General features: G+C 47.6%; 1 protein-coding gene across 4 annotated transcripts in view; it reads right to left on the bottom strand.

The window, feature by feature from the left end:
* Positions 1-23,833, bottom strand: part of SRGAP3 (SLIT-ROBO Rho GTPase activating protein 3) — a 280,149-nt gene that overhangs the window by 30,582 nt on the left and 225,734 nt on the right. For 3 of the 4 annotated variants that reach the window (XM_082639785.1, XM_082639787.1, XM_082639786.1), the window contains 5 exons: positions 22,517-22,544; positions 17,473-17,575; positions 12,349-12,409; positions 10,557-10,634; positions 1,724-1,858 (listed from right to left, as the gene is read on the bottom strand). In XM_082639785.1, coding sequence (XP_082495911.1) covers positions 1,724-1,858; positions 10,557-10,634; positions 12,349-12,409; positions 17,473-17,575; positions 22,517-22,544 — 405 coding nt within the window. Of the gene's footprint in view, positions 1-1,723; positions 1,859-10,556; positions 10,635-12,348; positions 12,410-17,472; positions 17,576-22,516; positions 22,545-23,833 lie in introns of those variants that run through there. The other variant, XM_082639788.1, reaches the window with a different exon arrangement.

Genomic DNA, 23,833 nt, shown 5'->3' with positions numbered 1-23,833 from the left:
CAAAGTGCCAGTAGTGCCCCACAGAAGAACTGTGCCAGGCCACCTTAGCCACCCCCCACCCCTCCACCCAAACACACAGGGGCTCTCCGGCTCCAGGCCTTTGCACACACTGGTGATCTCTCTTCTCCACCTGGCATGCTCCAGCCTACCTTCAAGGTCTGGCGCCTCACCAAGGCCTCCACACAGAGTGGAAGGCTCTGGCACACATATCGAGTCCACTGCCCCCCATACAGGCCCCTCCATGTCCTCGGCTTCAGTCACACTGCCCTAGACCACCTCCACTACCGTTTATTAATACTGTTTTCTTAAATACATTTCTTTAAAAAAGGAGACCTTACCTCACTCTGTAAAGGAGAAACCAGGATCAACTGCCATAATTAGAAGGTAACATAAAAAGAGATACAATGAAAGCAAAACAATGCTACCAAATTATAGGTAGACATTGTTCTATACAAAAGTTTCTGAGACTGAGGCCCTGCTCTCTCTGTTTAGCAGGGAGACTGACTGGAGGCAGTTGGAGGCAGAGGGCGTGTCACTCCTTGATGTAACCAAGGCTTTGGGAGGGAACTGGGGAGGGACTTTTCCTCTCACACTGTCATTCAAGGTACACAATGCCATGACCTTGTACCAGGGGCTGAATACCTTGTCCACTCAGGAACTGGGCTATTGGAGCTTCTGGAAATACTGGCTGAGCAGGTGACATGGGGCTCAGACAGGGATGGGCCTCTGTGGCCTGGGATTTATGAGAGGTGGTCTGGAGCCTGAAGTGGAGCAGGAAAGATGAGCAGGAAGTAGTGGGGGGCAGAAGAGTGGAGGAAGAGCCTTTCACACAAGACAAATAGGAGGGTTCAAGCCTCCCTAGGCTCTTGTCACCTCCTGGGGCACTTCCCTGGCTGCAAATATCCCTCAGAACATTGTGAGAAGCATCCCTAGTGAAACGGGGTGTGGGGCAACTTTTCTGTAACTCAAAGGGTCTATTAAAAAAAAAAGAGTTTATTCCAAAATACTAACATTCTAATATTCTAAAATTAAAAGTTTATTTTAAAAAATACTCCCAAAAGGTTGCCGTGGATTTTGGCATCTTACAGTCAAGGTGCCTTTACTTCAGCCCCTAGATTGGGCTCCTGCCTTTATCCACAGAAATACTAGTCCAGAAGGACTCTCGTGGCTAGTGATGTCAGAGGAAGCCCCCAATCAACTTATTTTCATCATTTCCCTGTTTGCCATATTGCTGACCTGACTCCCAAACCTTCCATGGCTGCCTGTAACCCAAGGGGAAAAGCTCTGGAATCCTTGCAAGGCATTCAAGGTCTTCCCTTTCTTGCTCCACCTGACCCTTCCAGCATCTTACACCATGTACTGGCTGGGACACCCTCCTGCAGGTCCCATTGATCTGTGTGTCCCCAACCCTTCCTAGGATCCCTGAGTCCACTCCTCCCTGAAGACTCTACTCACATCATTCTCCCTCAGCTGTGATCCCAGAAACCAAGGCTCCCTCGGCCTCTTCGCTTCTGAGCTCCTCCTATACCCAGAGGTGTACCATGCCCATGAGTCCTTCTATTATAAACCATCTTGTTATTTCCACAACTAGGTTTTAAGTTCCATGAGGACAAGAGTCATATGGCTTCTTTCAAGGCACCCCTCCCCTGCAGTGATGAGCCTGGAGTGCAGCTTCAATAAAGACTGGTCAAGAAATTGATCATTCCACCTGGGAAATACTTACTAATAGTAGATATCAAATCTTGAAACCTTTCCTTAGGAAAGAGTGGGTTTTCCAGTCCTCGGAAATACAGTTTTAGAACGCCAGCGACTGAATTGATATCTCGTTCATTTTGATCATCCACAAGCGGGTCTTCACCTAAGGGGAAACAGGAGATGACGATTCAGCTCGGTAAGGGGGCAGGGTGTGTGCAGATGGCGGAAGAGGTGACCTGGCCCAGCCTGAACTGGAGGACAGATGTGACAGCCTCCGCCACACAGCATGCTTAGAGTGCTCCCTGCGGCAGATTCTGAAACTGCTCCAATCTATAAGAACACTGTAGAATTAAAATAATGAACATCCGTCACCCTACACTTACACTCATCTTGCCATATTTGCTCTCCCTCCCTTTCTCTACTTATATTTAGTACTGCTCAATTATTTGAGAGCGTTTTGTAGACATTACAACACATCACTGCTAAATACTTCAACACATTCTTCCTAAGCATAAGGGTATTCCCCTACGTAACCCTGTATTGCACCTAAGAAAACTAACAAGAGTTCCAAAACACCATCTCACAAAACACCGTCTCACAGACTTTACTCAAACATCCCCCATTGTCCCATGTCTTTCACAGAATTTTTCAAAAGCTAAGATCTAATCAGTGTTCACACAATTCATTCAGTTGTTATGCTTCGTTAGTCTTTTGAATGCAAAATAGACCACAACATTTTTTATTGTTCATTTGTTTTTCATAATATTGACTTTTATTGAAGAGTCCAGGCCACCTGCCTTGTAGAATGCCTCACATTCAGCATTTGTCTGATGGCTTCCTCATGATTAGAGTCAGGTTAAATATTGTGGGCACGAATACTATGTGGGTAATGCTTGATCACTGGGTTAAGGTGGTGGCCTCTGGATCTCTACACTGTAAAGGTATATTTTCTCCTTTGTAATAACAAGTGTAAAATATAAAATATTTTTGTACACAATAAGTGATCTATGTGCATGTCATCATGCTTAACATATTTTACCCAGTGCTTTGAGCATCCAATGATAACTTTTGCCCAAATCAATTATTACCCTGCGGTTCTAACAAAATGGTGATTTTCTGATTCTGTCATTCCATCTACAATTATTAGGTGGCATTCTTCCCTAAAGAAGAGCTTTCTCCGTGTTCCCTCCACCCTCCTATTTTTTTTAAACATTTTATGGGCTTGTTTTTATAATTTTTAATTCAAAGTGTTATAACCCACTACACCTCTATTCATTGGGATGCTCAGATTGTCCCCACATTTGGCCAGGGGGAGTCCTTTCTTATGTCCTTTGATGCGACCTCTACTGGTCACTTAATTGCTTTCTGGCATAAAAGATGTCCCTGAATCACCTGGTACTTTCCTTGACCTAGACCTGGAATAAAAAACTTCTCTAAGGAGCTTTGTTTGCTTTTTGTAGGGCATGGTATTTAGAAACCAAGATCTAGGTTCTAGGTGTGCTCATTGTTACAGGAGTGTCATAAAGAACATCTAGCCTCTTTCAGTGCATACAGCTAGAATAGACATATATTTTTTTTCACAAGTTCACAGTGATATTTCTATTTCAGGTTTAGGATACAATGTTTTCTTTACCTTCATTTATTTTGTATTTGCATTTCATTTTTCTTACAGTGAAAATCTTGTTCCGAATAATATTTATAATTGATATTTTAATGTATCTGCCTTATCCTACAATATACATAAAACAGTTTCAGATTTCTAATAGCAATATCACCACTAGCAATAAACCTACTACATAAAAATTAACATTTATTCGCAGGGCTTTTTTTGTTTTTTAGGCCCTCAGAATGTATCCCACTAAAGATATATGATCAGAAGACAGAAAGTAGATTAGGGGTTGCCTAGGGATGGGGGCTGGGATGTAAGGGGTACAGGGAGTGACTACAAATGGGTACAGGGTTCCTTTAGGGATGATGAGAATTTTATGAAATTAGATCATGGTGATGATGTACAAATCTATAAATATACTAGAAACTACTAAAATATACATTTTAAAAAATGGACGAGGCTTATGGTATGTAATTCAATAGAGCTGTTAAAAAAATGTATGACCAGAGCACATGTTGAAAAGTTACTCTCTGTATGGTTGTCAGTCTGATATACAGCTCATTTGTTTCTATTTATATTCAATTTTAGGGATTTAATTTTTTTAGAAATCCTTTTTTTTTAAAGTATGCAATTTTGAAAATATAAAGCATCCACATGTTCCAGGAGTCATAACCAGATAGAAAGTTGCTTGCAGAGAAGCCCTATTCTTATTCTTCTCTCCCTACACCTTACATTCAACCATTTTCATTAGTCTCTGGTTTGTCCTGCTAATCTTTCTTTCTGCAAAAATAAGCAAATACACATATACAATTTTTTTACCTTCCCTCATTTCTTACATAAAATGGAAGTAGCACACTCTGCTACTACATATACTTGCTTCTTCTCTTAACAGTAAATCCTAGAAATCCCTCCTTGTCAGTTCATACAGATCTTCCTCATTTTTTTTTAATGGCCGCAAACTACTCTATTTCATGGATAGACCATAATGTAGTCAACCAGTCTCCTATGGATTGACATTCCCATCTTTTGCTGTTACGAATACTGCCACAACAAATAACCTTGTACCTGTGTTTCTTATTCATAGAGGTGTGTCTCTGTGGTAGGTTCCTAGAAGTGGGATTGCTGGGTCAAAGGGCAAACAAACGGGTAGTTTCATCAGATAAAGCCAAATTCTCCTCCAGTGGGGCTGCACCATTTTCTCCTCCTACCATCAACATAGGAGAAGGATGCTTTTCCATAGCCCTGCCCATGGAATGTCTTTTAAATTTTTGCCAATTGCACAGGGGAAAATATCTCAGGAGAGCAGCACTTTTCAGTTTAATGGGGGTTGCTGAGCTAGTTCACCATCAGGATTTCCATGGGGGACGTGAAAGGAAGCAGGCAGCAACCTGACACCTCGCTGAAGGTGTTGAGAGAGGTCTGCTCAGTGGGCTCCTCCTCCTCCTCCTCCCCTCAGAACAGCCCAGAGCAATCTAAGCCTGGCAAGCAATGAAGAGCAGAACTGCAAATTCATACTTGGATCTCTATACTCTGCCTCTGTGGGAAGAGAATGTGTGTCACTGCCAGGGCCTCTGCTGGCCCCAACATGCTTTAGTGCAAATTAGAGAAAGACAGCCCCCCTTCCTGGACCAGGACTTGTGGCTTCCAGGGCATGAGCCAGAGTTCAGCACACTCCTGTCCTCGTGGCCGAGTACTCTTGTGCAGTGCCCAGCCTGAACGACTGTGTGTGGCGGCCCATGCACTGTGTTCCATAGGTCAACCTCTCAGACGTTCCCATAGGAGGAGATGAAAATGCTTCCCCCACAGGGGTTGAATGTGAATGTCCCCAGCACTTCATGGCTGCTCTTTACTGGTACTGGCCACTTGCCAGATTCTGTTCCCTCAGATCACTGTCTCCGGAAAAGGAGTCATCTGGGACCCACCAGCCTGCACTGAATCGATCTGGTTTTGCCTTACACACACACACACACACACACACACACAGAGGCATAATGACCGATTGCTTAGAATGAGTTCCTCTAGGATTACCTTTTTTTCTCTAAATTAGTTTTTTCTTTAAATTTAACCTTCAGTTTTGAGTCACTTAGTTGGCTGTTGCATCAAATGATTCTTTGGTTTTACAGGTTGCCTGCCGGTGATGCCAGATGGGATCAGTATAGCCCCAGGTGCCTGCTGCTAATGCCTATAAAATACCATTTTCCCCAAAGGAGAATCATTTAAGAGTTCTTTGGACTTCATCTTCAAAAGTAGCCAAAGAATTCAAGTGACAGGTTATCCCAGAAAATCTTTTGCAGTTAGTGAACTTAGGGTATCAGTAAGGACATTCAGAATACCACACACACAGTTTAGGTGATCTTGGTATAGTGGTGGGATAGCAGTGATTATAAAATGAAAGTAAATAACATGTACATGCTCTGTTGGGGGACACTAGAGGGAAACAGGTGTTCAGCCTAGAAAAACATTTCTCAGTGGATTTCCTATGAAGTCAATGTGTTTTGGGTTTAACTTCGAAACAAATTAAAAAATTTAAAAACTGGAAAAAAAAAAGGAAAATGCTCCCTCCACAGACTTTCTCATGAGGAAGGAAGAGAGAAAACATTAAAAAAAATATATATATATATATTGCCTATACTGATATAGCACTTTTCAACTGAGAAGCACACTGGCACATGTGATCTCTCTTAATCTGCAAAACAGCACTGCATGGCACCAAGGGAGGCATGGTCCCAGCACCACCCCCTCACCTGCAAGAAAGCTGAGGCCCCAACAAACGAAACGACTTGCTCATGTAGTCAAAAACAGACACCCAGCAGCTCCCAGGCCTCGTAATGCCTGGGAGATATTCCTTCTTCTACCTGTGGTTTTCAATTCTATCTGCTGCCTGTCTGCCTGCATGCCTATCTATCTATCTATGTATCCCTCTATCATCTTCCTTCCTTCCCTCCCTCTCTCCCTCCTTCCTTTACAGTAGAATCTCAACTTTTTTTTTTTTTTCAAGAAAAAAGTTCCCATGGATGAGCAAAGCTGCCTTAGTTGAATTTAGAGAAAGGTGCAAGCCCTATCTTCTCTTCTTCCCTCCTTATCCCAGTAGCAGCCCTTGAAGCCCCTCTGAGGACCATAAGAGTTTGAAAACTCTGTGCTGTATTAAGCTGTTCCCCTAGCGCACCACATGTTACTCTTGTGGTCTCATGATCCCAAAGCACAAGGATTTTATTTCCTCCATATAAGCTCTCCTTGTTAAGTATGGTTAACTTATTGACCACACACACACACACACACACACACACACACACCATCCATTCTTGCTCTTCCTCCCAGAAGGCACTTCGTCCATAAAAGGAGCCATCCAAACAATCCTCCCTCCTAGCCCAGGCCTTTGGCTCTCTGCAAGGGTTGCCAATTTTGGCTTAGAAATGAATGGAATTCCAGAGTTCAAGATGAGCAGGATGGTGTATATGAATGATGGCTTCCTCCAGGAGGAGAATTAGAGCTAAAATTCCAGGCCAGTCCAAGAGAAAGCTAGTTCCCATTTTGCTAGCTAGTTTCCCGGGGAGGGAGGCAGAATTATTACCGAACAGCCCCGCCTGCAGCCTGCTCCCAGCCAGGTCGCCCCAGCATTGCCTAAGGTCTGAAGACAGGCTGCACCCAGGGCAGAGTGAACACACCGTGTGTGCTCACAGCTCTAGGGGAACGTGCTGCTGGATGGGGGCATGGCAGGAAGCCCGCAGGTGGTCTCTCCACGGCAGGTCTCTGCGGCCAGGATCCTCCAGCCCCATCCCGAGGCTCCGCAACGTGACAACCCCTCCCTGTGTCTCCCACTCACACCCCTCTTCCTGGGGTAGGAAAGAGATCTGAGAAGGGCCACATCCAGAGTCTAGAATGTGTCAGATCCTACATGCCATGATTTCAGCCCCAAATCCAAACCCTATATTGATGTGAGCACAGTGAAAGGACCATTGACTCCCTTTCCAGCCACCCTTCCACATGAGGAGGGAACACAGGCAGCTCTCTCACCTTTTACATACCAAGAGGACAGGGGATTGGTTTGTGGGGAAAACAGAGAGGCAAAAAACTAGCCTGGGAGACAACAGCAAACCACAGCTCTCTCCACAGCACAGCTGCTGATTCCTGCTTTTCCATGATGTTTTCTCCTTCATTTTGCCAGAAGATTACAGGAAGATCTCAAAACTTGAGTGCTGAGTTTGAGATTTATTGACAGCAAAATAGAATAATAAAAATCATAATCCCAACTAAAACCCTGGTTGACTCATGTCAGAGGAGAAGGAAAGTGGGTTTAGGAATAATAAGCCAAAAATGGATTTCCAACATGTAATTTTTCAGAAGCTTAAGGAAAAGAGGTCTGTGCTCCTTTCAACAGCCTTCTGCACGGAGCGTAGGCAAGAGCTTTGCCCAAAGAGAGAAAAAAAGGGAAAGGGGGCCAAGGAGGAAAAGACCCATGTCTGTTTGAACAAGTGGCAAAGGACAGGCACCCTGCAGGGATTAGAGGGTTTAAAATTTTTAAAATAAAAGGAAGAAAGGAAAAACACACAATGTACTGGTTTGGAGAGAAAGTTCCATCACAAGTTAGAGTAGGTGCGCCGCGAGGAGTGGGCTCCGGCCGCTCGCTGCCAGGGGCTGAGGAGTACACAGCGGCGAGCCAGGGAGAGGGAAGCCGGTTTCAGGAGAAGGGGGAGGAGGTGCCCCGAGGGTCAGCCAGGTCAGGAACCCAAACCCAGGGCCGGTGGGTGGTGAATGTCAAGAAACAGAAAGTAATGCGTGTGAAATCTGGGTACCAGCCAGCCCAGAGAAGCCAAAAAGGGTTTTTCTAAAAGAGACATCCCAGGAACTATTCTTTTAGAATAAGCCATGCTCCCGTGTAGGCTCGGGTGGACCAGAAGGACGAAGCGGTCAAGAGAAGGAAATTCACCCTGGTATGGGGGTGAGAGGGAGAGGGGCCAACTGAACACATGAGGCAACGAAAAAGCAGAAAACAAGTTTTGCAGCTGAGGTTTGGGTCAGGTGATCTCTTCGCTCCAAGGAGCAGAGAACTCTAATTTGCACTAATACCCCTCCAAGGCACCTGAGCAAGTAACAGAAGGTGCTGACCTTAGAAATCACGTTCAGGGAGGAAAGAAAGCAGCGCTGCTGGGGTGGGGATGGGGCCTGGCTGCCTGGTACAGCAAGGTACTTACTTACAAGACACGGGCAAGTAAGAAAACACATGGGGGAGCGGTCACCGGGCTGGAGGCACCAGGCAGTTTACTCATGACATACAAGGAATTCTCTCTGATGGGATGAGCCCGGGAGGATGGAACCAGCCAAGGGTCCAGACCACGGCTCTGTTCACTTACAATGAAACAGGGCAGCAGGGGTGTTAAGGAATTGGGGGAAATAAAGAAACCAAACCCTGGCCGGGCTGTCTGTCATTGCCAAGAGAAGCTCAGGGAAATGATGAATGACACTTCTATCAGGGATGCTGAGGGGAGGACACCTCTTGCTTTGTGGGCTTTGCACATGCTGTTCCCTCAGTCTGGAATGTCCTTTCCCTGCTTCCCCTGACTCTTACTCTTCAAGCCTCAGCTTAGGCATTTCCTCTTCCAGGAAGCCTTTCGAGGCTTTGCTATTCCTCCCCCTTCCACCCAAGCTGGGCTAGGGGCTCCCATGCTACCCAGCAGTTACTCCATCCTTGCGCTGACCATGCTGTTCACTAAACCGGTTCTCTGCTAGCAGTGACTTGTCTGTTGTTCCTATCATATTGACAGGCCCCAGTCCATTACCCAGTGCAGTGCAGGGCTCAAAGCAGGCTTGTTGAGTGGATGAATAAATGCGTGAGTAGGAGCTTGGAGCAGGGCAATTCTGGGGCTCCCTGGTTCTAAGTACCCAAGATCCTGGAGTGGACTCCAAACCCTAAGCTCCCCAGGACCCTCCTCATGGGCCACTGAGAGCCACATCCAGCCCAGTCCTGCTCTCCACACCCGGTTCCAAGCCAGAGTGTCTAGCGCTGCAAAGCTCTGTGCTGGGGGCTATGGTGGTGAGTGCCTGGGGCTGACAGACTGCTTCCTTTGCCCTGGAGCTAGATCTCAGGAAGGAAGTGGGAGGATAGGGCGACGGTGAGTCTGCTCAGGAGGCAGCCCCTCCAGGGGAAGCCTGGCAATAAGTCGGGAGAATTCTAGGGCTGGAGCCCCGGGGAGAGGCTTGCTCAGAGCACAACCAACAAGGACAAACCATACACCTTCCAAGGCTATTAGGAGGATTACATAGAAGAATGGGTAAGAAAGTGCTTTGTAAATTGGGATGTGATGTATTGCGGGGAAATGGGTTTGGGATCGGGGTCCTCAGACCAAACTTAGTACCTAACTACTCAGAGAAAAATGTAGTAAATCAGAGCTGAGGAGTAACTACGGAGATGGGATGCTTCCAAACGCTGTGAAACTAGAGGTGGAGATATCGCTTAGGATGCCCCACACTGGCTCTTCTTTCCTCCTTGGGATGGGCTTTGTTCAACAACCAGAGAGCGTGGTGCTGGAAAATATTTCCTTGAACGGAAATGCATGGACTCTCAGTTTCACTGCAGCAGCAAGATATGTACTAGTATAAAAAGGCAGAGATTTAAGAAGAATTGAGCTCCTCCTGACCCTAGAAAGTCCTTACTTTGCTTGGACACTGCCACTGGCCATCTGTTCCCATCAGGGATCCTGAGGCCAAGGGAAGCTCAACCAAATAAGCCACACTCTGGTGGCCACTTCATTTCTGATAAGCTTTTATACCAAAGTGGGAACTAGGTAACCTCCCCGAGGGTGGGGGAGTATAGGTTTGCCAAAAACACTGCATAAAAATGAATTAGGCAGTTCTAAGCCACTCCATGTTATCTAGCTTCTTCCAACTTTTCTAAAACACAGCAGCCTTTACAGATTCACACAATAATTCCAAGGCCCTCTTTCCCAGCAACCACTGCAGAGCCCACCAGAGAAAGTCACCCATGTGTGCTGGTAAATGTTCAACAGCTAGCTCTTTGGCGGGGCGGGGCGGGGGGGGAGAAAAAGATCAAAGGTCTTAGTGTTTGCCAATTTCTGTGGTGTAAATACTCCTGGCTGATTGGCTGATTTCGAGCTACCAAGGTGAAGTCACTGAAGGTGAAGTTGGGAAGAGATGTGGATACAAGCTTCCCCAGCACCACTGGCTCTAAGACATGCGTTAACACCCATCCTGGCTTCCTCTGGACACAAGCTGGAGATGATCACTCCACACCTACCTCTCTCAAAGGAATTTTTGATGTCATTGACTTCAACCTGGGATCCTGGCACTCTGAAGATCCCTTGCTGCTGGAGTCCTAAAAGAAATAAACAAACAAAAAAAGAAAGAGAAAATGCCTTGAGCTCATCAGACCACTGGGAACACGGAAGACTCTCCCCACTGCTTGCCTCTTTCTCCCGCCATCCTTTGTAACAGAGTCATTCCCAGTGACCGTCTCCTGGCAGAAGCCCAAAAGGAGCCTTTGTGATGAACTTCATCTGGTCCAAGTACTCAGTCACATTCTGCTTCATATGTCTAGGGTCTCTTGTTTGGGTTTGAAGGAAACAAGAAGTTTATATCAACACTGGACCAGTGAATGACTTCCACTTTAACCCACAGGTTAGCTCCATCAAATAACTGGGTAGTGAATGCTGCCTAGTGCATTCATGAGTTGCACTGGTCCCAAGTAGCTTGGCCTGAGTTTACAAATGCCATCGGACTTTAACAGCCACAGAGATTTTGAATGAGAATGATTACTGCCACTCCCTCAACCATTCCCTCGCCCATCACAGACAACGTCTTCCTTCAAGAAAATCTAGAGTCTAGAGTGCATGCTGGCTTGGGATCAAGGAGTTTGGGGGACATTAACTTATTGAAGAAGGACAATCTCATATTTTATTTCTACAAGGCCTTAACAAAGAGGAGACCTGGATACCTTACACAGCAGTAACAACAAAACAGCGACCTATAAGATTGAAGGAAGTAGAGGGCCTCCCTCATTTGAAAAGGGAATTAAGACTGGGATCCTTTCCCTGAGATTCAGTTTTTCTATATGAAACAAATCTCCACTTTATAATTCAGGAAAGTGTTTACCCTTAAAGGCAGGCTTTAGTTAAAGTTTGGTTTGTACATATAGTATGTGCTCAATAAACGTTGTTCATTTCTTTTGTGCTGAATTTCTACCACCTGTGTCTCTTACCTCATCCTCCTGGCTCATTCCCGTCCAGTTACGCTGGCCTTCTTTCCCATATTAGGCCTTGACACTTGCCATTCTCTCCACCTGGACTGCATGGCTGGCTTCTTCTACTCAAACATCACCTCCTCAGAGACGGCTCTCCTTACAACCTTAGCCAAAGCAGGCCTGCCCTCCTCCAGCCATTCTCTATGCCCTTTAATTAGTTCCTTGGCATTATCACTATCTGAAATTATATTATTTGTCTCTCTGCTTGTTCATTCCCTTGCCCTTCTAATTGGTCATGTAAGCTACCTAGGGCCAGCATCCTACCTGTCTGGTTCGTGGCTATGCTACCATTGTCAAAAACAGTGCCTGCCCTGCTATGCACTCTGGAAATATATTTTTGGAGGGATGAATAAATGAATAGATGGAGGCACAATTTAAGTGCTGGGGCCACCATGTGGCAAGTCCCAGACACTCTATTTCTTCCATGGAGCTTACCACAGTCTAGCAGGACTAACTGATCGGTTGACCAACCTCATTCAGTGCTCAAAGTGCAGAGCTCTGGGCTCGGGTGGGAGCAAACAAGGAACTAATACAGTTGTCCCACGTGCCCTCCCTGCTCCTCGGTTCTCCTAGCTCCTGAGTCTTCTCACCACCATCTTCAGTTCCCCCGACACACAAGGCTCAACAGACAGCACTCAAGATAGCAGCTGTTCTATAGAACGTTTTCCCTCTCAGAAGCAGAGCAGCAACAGGAAATCTTCCCAGATGAATTTGAATCTCATTTCTTATGAGAATAGCCTAGCACCTGTTCTGGGAAGAGCTGAAAACACTGCCCTGAGATCGAGCTTACCATATAAATTGATGTATCTGATGCAGCTCTCGACGACCAGTGGTATAGCTTGTCCTGAATCCTTGAGAAAAAAAGTTGTGAGTTGTATTGGACTTGGCAACCACCACAGGAGAGAAGACACTGCAAACACAGATTATGAACTCAAGCCAGAAAATTAGTACCATCAGATTAGTAGGAAAACAAGCAAGGAACCACTAATTCTAAAGTTTCCACAAACAGTTAAGATAGAAAGTCTTCTGTGATTGCAGAAAAGCCATAGCTGTGATCATTTTAAAGAAATGCTCTGTCTTCCTATTCAGCTGGGAAGGAATCAGGGCTCAGGAGGCCTGATAGGCACATCAGAGAAGGGGAGGGAGCCCACCGCCTGGAGGGGCTGGAATCTGCCCTCGAAGACTTCTCTGCCTCCCACTGCCCTCAGCCCCATCTCAACTCTGTTCTCCCAGCGCTCAGGGCAGGATCAAGGCCTCTGCCTAGTACTGTAGGACCTGCTGCCAGAATTAAGAAGGACACACCATGGGGGAAGCAAGGCTGGCCCCAGTGATCCTTTTGAGCTCGGAGGAGGGGAGACCAGTTCTACTCACAACGTAACAACCTAAACATCCAGACAGATATTTGTTTAACAGTAAACACATTACAAGGAAAAGTTTTAGAAACAGCTAACGTCAGCCACTGACCAATGAGTGGCAACCTTAGTCAGAAAGGCTGAATAAGATGCAGTTCTAAATACATGCATCTGGGGTGTGAATGTATTTTCAATTATATTTTCCTAGACTGGCCCACGGCCACAGAGAGCTGGGCAAGGGATAATTTTCTTTCGGATTCCATGATTGGTTGACCTCTCTGCCATTTCAGGCCACTTACAGAGCATACAATTTTTAAAAAACTCTTTGAAAAGGGGCCAAATTAAGCACTAGCCTCCTCAGAAGGTGAGGAAGCAATGAGGCATACGTAATATGCTCATGCCAAGGGACAGAGAAAAAACCATGAATTTGGATGCTTTCGTGGCTCCTCCACACCCCACCTGCAAATCCTGTCCTTGATTAACTACAGTCACAGAGAGGGTAATAAAGTGGACTCATTGGCAACAGGCAAGGCGGGCCCTGTGCTACTAGTCAGGGCTAAAGACAGGTTCCATCCAGTTGAATGGGGCTGACGGAACTTTCCAGTAAATACCTGGTTCCTGGTTCGAGCATTTCTTCTTCCTCTGATAACAAAAAATAAACAGGCAGCAGAGCAGAAGAAAAAGAAAAGATTACGCAGAAGTAATAAGACCAGTTAGAGCAAGCAGTTCCTTCAGAGTCCGGGAACGCCGAAATGCAATGGCAGCCAGCGGAGGTCCGGGGGGACGGCAGGCAAACTGTGGGCCCAGTGGAGCTCCGGACCTGCCCGGCCAGCCTACCAGGGTGGCTGCCTCGGACGCCAGGGGGCAAAGGGGCCTCTTTCAGTCCTTGTCAAAGGGCAGGAACGGTGTGTACTGAACACTTGCCTCACCCCAGGTCTAGCTTCTCCTCAACACGGGGGCTGTTTACTCACGAATGGTGAGAGCCCACCTAAGGCTCTTTAAGGTTAGCCCAGCCACCCACAGAAAAGGAGGGACATACGCCCTCAGGTGTCTCCTGGGACACTGGCCCTGCAAGTCAGCTCAGGAAACCTCGCTCTTAGCTCTTAGTTAACCAGGACCGTGTTTGTCAGGTGCCCTCTGAATAGGACCAAACAGGATTCCATCTGGTTCCAAATTCCACACAGCTGCCCGTGCTTTCCTACAAAACACCTGGGGCAGCTCGTTCCGGGTACCCACTTGGCTTTGCTTTCCTTCTGCCCACGGACCCTCACCCTGGCACTGAAAAAGCCTCAGGGACCCCAAAAGCTGACAAAGCCTGGAGGAGGGAGGGCAGTGGAGTCAGAGAGCCTTCGTGATCTTGCGGGAAGAACCAGAGGCTCTGCTTTCACTGAAGTTGCCCATTTGCAGGGGAGCACTGCCTCTTCTTTCTTCCCACACATGCAGTGGGTCAGGCTCTGGGGTGCGTGCTGTGTCTCATCCCAACTGAGAAACAGGAGGATGTGCGCCTGCTTGCTGGTGTCACCCGTCCAGCCCCTGGCACCTCAGCAACTAGAATTTTCCTGTGTCGACTAAGCCTACCTGAACCTAGGACAGCAGTGCCAGGTGATCAGACGGGGCCCCATGGGCGCTCTCCGGAAAGCCCAGGCAGCACTAACAGCTAACATTTCCATGGTGTTGACTCTGCACCAGGCAGAGCTCTAGAACCTGGCAGGTGTTACTCATCTGATCCTCCTCACACACTCAGGAGGTGGGTAATTATCATTCTCATTTTATTGAAACGAGGTAAGGACTCCCCCTGCCCCATCCCGAAGGTAGACCTCCTGGGCCTCAAAATTTATCATAATAAATTGGGTTTCCTTCTGTCCGAGAGAAGGGGGGGAAAAAAGCAAGCATTTTGAAAAGAATCCATTCAGGTAAGGTCCTAGAAATCTATACAAGTAACTCCAACTACATGTATCCGTCATCCTTGGGGATGCTTCCTTGTCCCTCTAAACCCTCATAATCATGGAGCTTCTGTGATGTTATTTTATTGAAAAGCCTTTCAGAGCTTTAGAATTTCAGAGCTGGGGATTCTTAGTTCACGCTGACTCTTCTTCCAGATAGCATGGGAATCATAAGAGGAAATTAAATTCCATTCCCAAAGGTTGAAGGACTGGATGCATCACACTGCCTTTTCATTTTCTGAGAGTTAACAATCCTTGAAGTTGGGGTCCCACCGCTGCAGTCTGTCCCCACAGGGAGCTTAGAGTGGGTGTGCAGAAGAGTTGGTGGAATTGCACAGATGATGTGCGGTACACGCACACATGACTATAAAGAAATGCATTCGCTCAACAAACATACTTTTTTCAGTCAAACGGTCCCCTGAGGAGGCTGTGCTCTTATTCCAGCAACATGCTGCTGCCTAGTGCTCTGGGGTGTCCCTCTCTGGGGGCTCTTTTCAGAGCCAGTCCCCTAGTGCCCACTACGGACTATGCCTCTTGCCATACTGTGGCTCCAGTGGCTCCAAAACCGGGCTCTGATTGGCGCTTTTCATTCCAAAGACTGGGGTGTCCGTTCTCAGACAAAGTTTTGGCACCGCTGACAAAGGTCCTGCTGCAGGCTCTCGGAAGACTGACCAGCTGCAGCAATGGCTATATATTTAGAATAAGGATGTGGCTTCCTGGTGACTACCTCCAAGGGGCAGACACTCCCGCGGCTGATGCACGGCACTCGAGCGTCATGCATTTTTTGTAGGAGCTCTCCATTCAGAGACTGTTCCACTAAACAGAACACCTAACTTGCAAATGCCATCAGGTAAGAGCTCCTTCCAAGCGTCCTGACACAGCACCCGTTTCCAAAGAGCTGAGCATATTCTGAAAGGTGTCTGTGTCTCTGAGCCTTTGCTCATTCTGTTCCTCCTCTCAGGGGCTCCTCCATCCTCCCCTCTGCTGTGTTCTGACCCGTCCTTCAAAGCCGCCCGGGCCCCAGCGCTCACGGTTCTTCCTGCTCTGAGCTCTCACAGAACTTATTTCCATGGGGAATCAGTCACCAAGTGCTCATCCTGAATCATCTTCCGCGTTCAGCTTTCTGTCAAAAACCTCCTGAGCAACATGATAAGCTCCTTGAGGGCAGAGAGAGTAGCAAATGGGCCTCAGTCCCCTCTCAGCTCTGGAGTACGGCTTTTTCGAGAAGAAAGTCTTGTTGGGGCGAGGAGCGAGGATGAAGAAAGGGCTCTTGAGACAGCCCCTCTTCCCATGACCTTCTGGATGGCAAACTGCTCACACGGGGTCACCTCCAAACAGCACCCCTTCCCTGATGCACGCAGTAGCACCCCTCCTTTTGGGATCCTCCACACCTCCCTCCTCTGAGGCATCCTAGAGCAGCTGCTGCAGTTTCCCACCCCCAGGCAGTCCCAACTTGTGCCCTCCTTTTCCCCTTTCCTTTCCCCCACTGTCCCCCAGAACTCAGCTTACAGGCAGAGGGACCCAGGCTGGTCCTGCCTACCCCCTCCCACGCCTGAGGCCAACCCTCCCTGCCCGGCAGGTCCTGTGCATGCCCTATATGAGGACAGAGGATAGAGAGCCAGAGCAGGGGCAGCCTCAGCACTCCAAAAGTGTCGGCAGGGCCCGAGAACCTTTACTTTTCTCCTGACTCTTATTTTCTGCAAAGGGTCTTCGTTAGATGGGGACAGGCTTCCAATAACTGCCAGGGACCTTCCACTGTTCCCCTAAGTAATGTTCAGAATGCATCTCCCCTTCCTCAAGTATGTCCCCCACGTGCTGCCCTTTTCAACTCCATCACCATCTTAACTTGCCTTGAGCTGTTCTATCTGGGATGGCTTGATCCTGCACCCTTTGCAGCCAAGAAGCAAGAAGAGAAACTCACTGAGGTGAAAAGCTTTCTTTTTAGTTTAAGGTGTCAAGGATTAACCTGGAATTCTAAAGGGACTACCTCAGCTCTTTTCTCTTCTCCCAAACTGCCTAACAAGAAACAAAATTAGGTGCAAGGGTTGTCTCTCGTACAAATTGTATGTGTTGTGTTCCTTTGCTGCTATATTCTCAACTTTAAAAAATCACTTGTATAAAAACACAGTTACTCACAGGGCTTTTCTTTGTGTTGTTTCCAACCTGTCTCCTCTTGGGAGACGTGAGTGTGACTCAAGGCGAGGGGGTTTCTCTAAGTGTCCCTCAGGCTGGTCAGGACTGCAGTTCCTGAAGCAGTGAAGTGGGGCTGACAGGGACCACTGTCCAGCACGGATTCAGCACCACCTGGATTTTACTGGGTCCCAGCACGATTGCAACCCTCCCCCAGGGCTGAGAATCAAGGGAAAGCACTTAGGAGCAACTGGTCAGAGGCAAAAGCAGCTCTGATTAGAAGCCCTCACTGAAGCTAAGAGCAGGCTGCCGGGAGGACCAGCTTGCCACAAGGCCTGGCCGAGGGCTCGGATTGAAAGTTCCAGTCCGTCAGTCGTTGGTAGGTCGGTAGGTTGGGGTGGGGCAGGGCTGTTGGCCGGGGGAGGAGGTGGAGAAAGGCTGCCATTACATTGGGTGCATTCGCGGACTCCGTGGCTCCCCAGCAAGTACCTTAATGAACGCTTCCATACAGCCGTTAAATAGTTTATGGCTACACACTGAGAGAGGCCTAGGTCTCCTCATTTTCTGTGGTTTAGGGGGAAGACAGGGGGGCCTAGGGGAAAACGGAACAAAAGAAATCAAGAAAGCAACCAAGGTAAACATACAACTGGGAAAGACGCTCTTATGACCCACGACTGGAGGAGAACACAAAATGCAAATGGAAGGCCTGAACCCCCAGCGCATTGGTGTCCAATGCTCCATCTGAAGGCCTCTGGATGTTTAAGCGGGTCTTAATTTACCCACGGCGTCAGGCAGGAGAAACACAAATGTATTCTAAATCACAGGAGGGCACAGCACATGTCCAGGAAACCATTGAAACTCCAATCAGGGCTGTCATCCCACAAAGCTGACCAGATGGAGGGGGAATCAGGGGAGAGATGTAATCTGTAGCCCAAGAAAGCAAGAGACTTTCAAAGATGATTGGAAGGGTTAATTTTCATTATTTTGGCTTAAATGCATCACCAAGTCTCAACTCCCATCATACCAGGGCACTGATCTTCCTAATGCCTCCTGGCATTTCAAATGCACTTGACTAATCTTTATTCCATTGATCTAAGAGCCAGGCAATTATTATTCTTATTTTAGAGATGAAGAAATTGATGCCAGGAGGGAGGCTGCAGCTTCTTTGGGGTCCCCAGGGGACCCAGGATGATGATTATCTCCTGTCCTTTAGTCAAGTACACTTTCAGTTACAATGTTTTCAAATCCATTACCACACTTAACGTCAGCTCAACCCTGCAAGTGTGATCCCATTTAACAGAGGCCTAAACTGAGGCCTAGAGGGGGGAGGTGGCAGAGCTAGGCCCCAAACCCAGGCCTCTTTGGCTCCAATCCCAAGATTTTTACCAAAGGGTCTGTCATGGAGCCTTAGGGAACTTTCCCATTTCCAGCCAAAGACTCATCCATCCCATTAACCCTTGCCAGTGGAGGACCCCTGGGGTCAGGTTGAAAGTGTCTTGCTTGACCTTAGGATCTCCATTCCCTGTGCTCCATCTCGGCCACAGGGAGGGGCGATCATACCACAGTTCACCAGCGACAGCGAAACAGCCACAAACACTGGACCAGTTTCCAGAGTTGCTCACATGCATATACCTGTGTTGGCTTATTTGCTCATCTTTCACCACCCAAGTTGGCCTGACTCAATGCTGCCAGCCTTCTAGGGCAAAGGGCTTTCTGAGGTTAGGAGGAGGGTCCCTAACCAAGCGACACAGTTCATTTTCAACTGGCTTCGTTCGTAATTTGAGAGGTACCAAGTGGGGACCAAGCCTGACACAGATAATGTCCATGCGTGATGAACACAGACCTGGGCCCACAAGCCTTGACTGATTTCTGTGAATGGGCAAGAAATCGTACGTGCCATGGAGCCAGTCAAGGAGATAAGACTCATGCTGCCTTGCTCACTGGCCTTGTGATGCCTGTCTCCCTCAGCAGGCCCGCCATCTAGGGAACTCGGATCAACTTCTAGGTGTCTGAATACTGAGCAAATGCTGCGAGCTCCAGGACATGCACGGGCAAAAACACAGTGGAATCCAAATCTCATGCCACCCAAACACTGGAACTAAAATAACAGCACAGACCAAAATTTTGCAAAGAAACAACAGGCAAGATTATTTTGAGCTCATCTTGGATCTACGTCAATTTGGTTAGCTAAGTCCATGTCATTTCTTTTTCGTAAGTTACTTATTTTTTGAGGATGTGGGTTATGTGAGAGTGATATTTCTTACAACAGATCTGCTTTTGAATTTCCAAATGCCAAAAGAGAGTGCCAAAAATGTGACAGGGCCATAGGTTTTACGAATCATAACTGGAGGGTAGCAGCTGCACCACCTTGTTTCCATGGTGATTTGGGTTTCTGTTTTTGGACGTTCTCACATCATTTCCTTATCTCACGCTGCATGATACCCTCACGACAACCCTGTGAGATAGGCAAGAACTATTAAACCTACTTTAAACATAAGGCAAATGAGCCCAGGAGAGATTAAGAAACTTGCCCAAGGTCACGGGAACAGAATTCAGCTCTTCCTACTTCAGGTTCCCGCGTGATTATGGAAATTGGGAAATTGATTTTATCACAGAACATTCAGCAATAGCATTAAATCATCTATTAAACTCTCAAGGTCAGCAAGAGTACAGACTCTTAATGCAGGTGTTGGACACCCAATACCAAAAATATCTAGGGTGCCTTTAAAATTTATTTCCTAAAATAAGTCCTAAGGATTTTTTTTCCTTGAAGTTACATAATTTCTGCCCAATCCAGAAAGCAAAGGACTGTTAGAACCGCATCAGGATTTCTTTCTTTTTGTGTGGTGCTCTGTGCAGTGAGCGGAATCTCTGACAAGGAAACGTAGCTATCCCAACTTTGCATGACACCAAATTGATACCGACTTACTGAAGTGCTGGGTGGGGCACAAAGTGGGGAGCAGGGGGGCAGCTCAGCCAAGGAAAGTGGGGCAGCCTAAGCCCTCCATCTCTTCTGCTGCTCAGTTGCAGAGCAAAAGGAAAGAGAGAGAGAGAGAGAGAGAGAGGCAGGGAAAACAGGAACAGAGAAAGCCACGGAGAGGAAGAAAGAGAAACCAGAGACCAATGTCCCCTTTCTGCCTTTCAACCAAGATAAAAATTAACACGCGTTAGTAACACAGGAATTGGCCTCAAAATTATTCTGTGACCAGAAGGATGGTTATTTCCCTAGACAACCCAACAGACGTGGGTGTCAACGTCCAAAATGGCAGCAATATTGTAGTTCAATGGTGGTCAGGCTCTTGGAAGCTGTGCATGGGTGTGCATGGGGTTGCATCTGTTTGGACAAGAAATCTCGAGTGATTTCACTGCTAATCCAGACTTGGAGCGAGTCAACCTAGGTTAGGGAAGCCAGTAAATGGTTTGAATAACCGTATCAAACCTTACATTTGCATCTGGCTTTGCCATTTACCATACGTCTTTCAAGTGCATTATTGCATCTGGTCAGCCTAATTACATGGTTATTATGAATTGGGGCTATTCTAAGATAACATTCTAAAGTATGAGAAAAAAATAAACAATGTTTTGCAGCCCATGTGCAAAAACTGGTCTGTCTATACAAGGCCAGCAACAACTTGGCTGAGGGGACCTGTTCAAATAAGCACCCAAAACGACACTGACCTTGGACAGGAAACTATGGCAGTTAAAGAGGGCCACAGTATAGAAGTAGCTCACCCAGTGCATTTAAGATAAATTTTAAAAACACTTCCAAGTTAGCAGTGCACTCCACAATAAGTTAAAAATGATTTTTGGAAGTAAGAGGAAGCTTTTACTTTACTAAGAGTTGCCTTTGACCTTGGCCAAGGGCCAAAGTGCAGATGGCTGGATTTGCAGCTTAGTGCAGTGTATCTAAGTGGGAGGTCTGTAATCCTAGCTTGGATTTCCCAGGCCCTAGGTCGAAGAGGGTGTGGAAGACAGCATCTCAGAGGGCTTTATTTAAAAAAAAAAAACAAAAAACCTCTCAACATTTCTCTAAGGAAGACCCTGGGACCTCGCTAAGGGTTTGATTACAGATCTCTCCTACAATCTGCTGGAATCATCTTCTCCCACATGAGTTTTAAGAATTAGGAGGAAGTGAGGGATGGCTCAATTCATCCCCCCATCTGTTTCACTATTTGCAGACTTTGGTGTAAAATGTGGCTTCTGTTGTTTTGGGACTATGACAACACTCTTGCAGTAAGTAAGTAAGTAAGTAAATAAATAAATAGGAGTTTGTTTCTAAAAGGTTCTTAGAAAGTAACCCTGCACATCTGCTGACCCATGTGCTGGGAGGGCCTCGCCTGGTATCATGAATCTTCCCAATGTCCGGGGACTGCCGGGGCCTAGAGGAACAGCTGCACAGGCTGAGCTTCTGGAGAGCCCTCAGTCTTCCCGACCCTGGGCCAGCAAACTGAAAACCCCAGAGCTTTCCAAGCCTTTTCCCAGCCAACTCCCTTCCAGATGAGGCAGGAGTTAAGGGTTCATCCTCCCTCTTGCCAAGTAGGACAGCTTTCCAGAATTCTGGGCCACCGGGAAGAACTTGTGGGGAAAGGATGTTTTTGGGTCACTGGGCCCAGAATGAGGCAGAAGTAGCTCTCAATGACCACATGATGGAAAAGTGCAGGCCTCTGGGCCACCAGCTCAATTCAACTTGGGCAGTGGGACAGGTATTGCTGGGAACACGGAAATGGATGGGCTCTAAGGAACCCGGGCAGCGATAGGGCTGCTTATGGACCTAAACTCTCCGCAGGTAGAGGAAAGGTCCAGTCCTGAAGCCAGCCTCTCAGCTCTCAGCTGCTGAGTGAAAGTGTTCACTGGTTCTGGTCTGCTCAGGGAAAAGCCCAGAGGATAATGTTGAGCGAGCTGGAGAGAAAGCAGAAGCTGCCCACTATTACTTCCCCCACCAAGGGCTCTGCCATCAGGCCATCCCAGTGCTGCGAGGTCGGAAGCCAGGGTGGGCAGCAAGCGGGCTTCTGAGTGCGCGCGTGTGAATATGCGCATGCGTATGCCCGGTGGTGTGCGGTTCCAGCCAAACCCGGAGCCTTGGCAAACTGGGACCCCGGGCTGGGCCCCACGCCTCGGCGGTTTGCTCAGCAGCCATAGAACGGATGGGGAGACAGGTGGGCAGCTACCCCACAGCCTCTGGCTTCTCCTGGTTGCCCTCAGCCACTCTGCAATATATATTACCTTCCCGTCCTCCCACCAGATGGATAGCAACGAGGGACGACACCCACTTCCCACAGCAGCTCTGAAAGGCTCCCTCCCCGTCACCAGTCTAATGCTGGAACCAGCAGAGCAGCCAAAAGACCTTTGCCTTCCCTCTCAGCACAGCCACACCCCCGTGGGGACACTGGCGAGGCGCCGTCCCCTCTAAGACTCCTCCGCTGCCCTGAGCTCCAGCACTGTCTCGCTACCTCCCCGCCTGTCCTGCTCCCCCGACCTCCTCCCACTGCCCACTCAGGCAGCAGGTGAAGAAAACAAGATGCACCGCTCTTACCTGGTTGTACCGCATTCTGCTCTCTCCCCTGGAAAGAAAAGTGTACATTGATTTAATTGTTGGTTTTGTTTTCGTTTTTGGTGGTTTATTTTTGAGCGGAGAACATTCATCCTTTTCTAAAAACAAGAAACAACTAACCCCTTATTTGTGACCTGGGAAATCTTATGCCTAAGGTATGTTCTGTTGCGAAGAACTGAGTCTTATTAAATCCTCAGTGCCTCCTGTTTGTAGGGCCATGTTCACATATTTTTCATTTGCTATTGTTCCTACACATTTTTTTTTTCAGCGATTCTCAAACTACAACCTGCTGACCAGTGGCATCAGAATCTTCTGGAACTCTTGTCAAAAATGCAGATTTTTTGGCTCTTTCCTGGATAAGGACCCAGGAATCTGCATTTTGACAAGCACTCCCGGTACTCTCTTCTATGCATACCCCAGCTCGAGAGCTCACACACTGCTTTATGTCCACAAAGGTTTACTGAGCACTTGTCATGCCTGGCACTGAAGGGTATCAGCCATAAGACACCTTCTGTTGTTACTCAACCCCGCCAAGTGCCCACACCCAGCCCTCCTGCCTTCATCCTCAGCTGAAAACCTTCTCTCTTCCTTCACTGGAAAACAAAATCAATAAGACAAGGTCTCTGGGTACCACCATGAGACCTACCCACCTACCTGCGCCTGTCCATTCCCCCGCTACCTCCTTTCCCGGTGCTCTGGAGGAAGCATCCTGCTTCTGCTAAAACCCACACCCCGTGCTGCAGGTCCCATGCCCTTGGCCCTTTTCAGGGGGCTTTGCTTCTGCAAGTGTCTCCCCTCTCTCTAGCACCGCCAGTCTCCTCTCTTCTGGATCATTTCCATCAGCGTATCAACACGTACACTGGATACATCCAACCTGCCTTTTAAGCCTCCCCTTGACCCCATTTCTCCTCTAACTCAATCTCTATTTCTCAGTTCTCCTTTCCAGCAAAACTTCCTGAAGGAGCTCTGTTTGGGGTCCCTGTCGCTTCCTCCTCTTGCCTTACTGCAGCTGGCTTTTGTCCTCACCGCTCCACGGAGACTGCTCTGTGCGGCTGAACCCAATGTCTCCTCTGCTCTTACCTGACTGCTCAGCACTCAGCACTGCCTACCTCAGTTAATCACTCCCTTCTTCTTATAAAGCTTTTTCCTCTTGATTTTCATGACTCTGTACACTTTCCAGGTGTCCTTCCTGCCCTACAGGCTGTTCCTCAGTTTCTCTTGTTGTCTCCTCATCTGTCCAAACTCTAACCTCTAAATATTGGAATGGCTCCAGGATGCAAACTGGGTCTCCTCCACCCT

Source organism: Mesoplodon mirus, assembly GCF_964341445.2.
Source record: "Mesoplodon mirus genome assembly, chromosome: 12".
NCBI lineage: Eukaryota > Metazoa > Chordata > Mammalia > Artiodactyla > Ziphiidae > Mesoplodon > Mesoplodon mirus.
The sequence above is the reverse complement of the archived record's forward strand: the minus strand, read 5'-3'. Positions and strand labels throughout refer to the sequence as shown.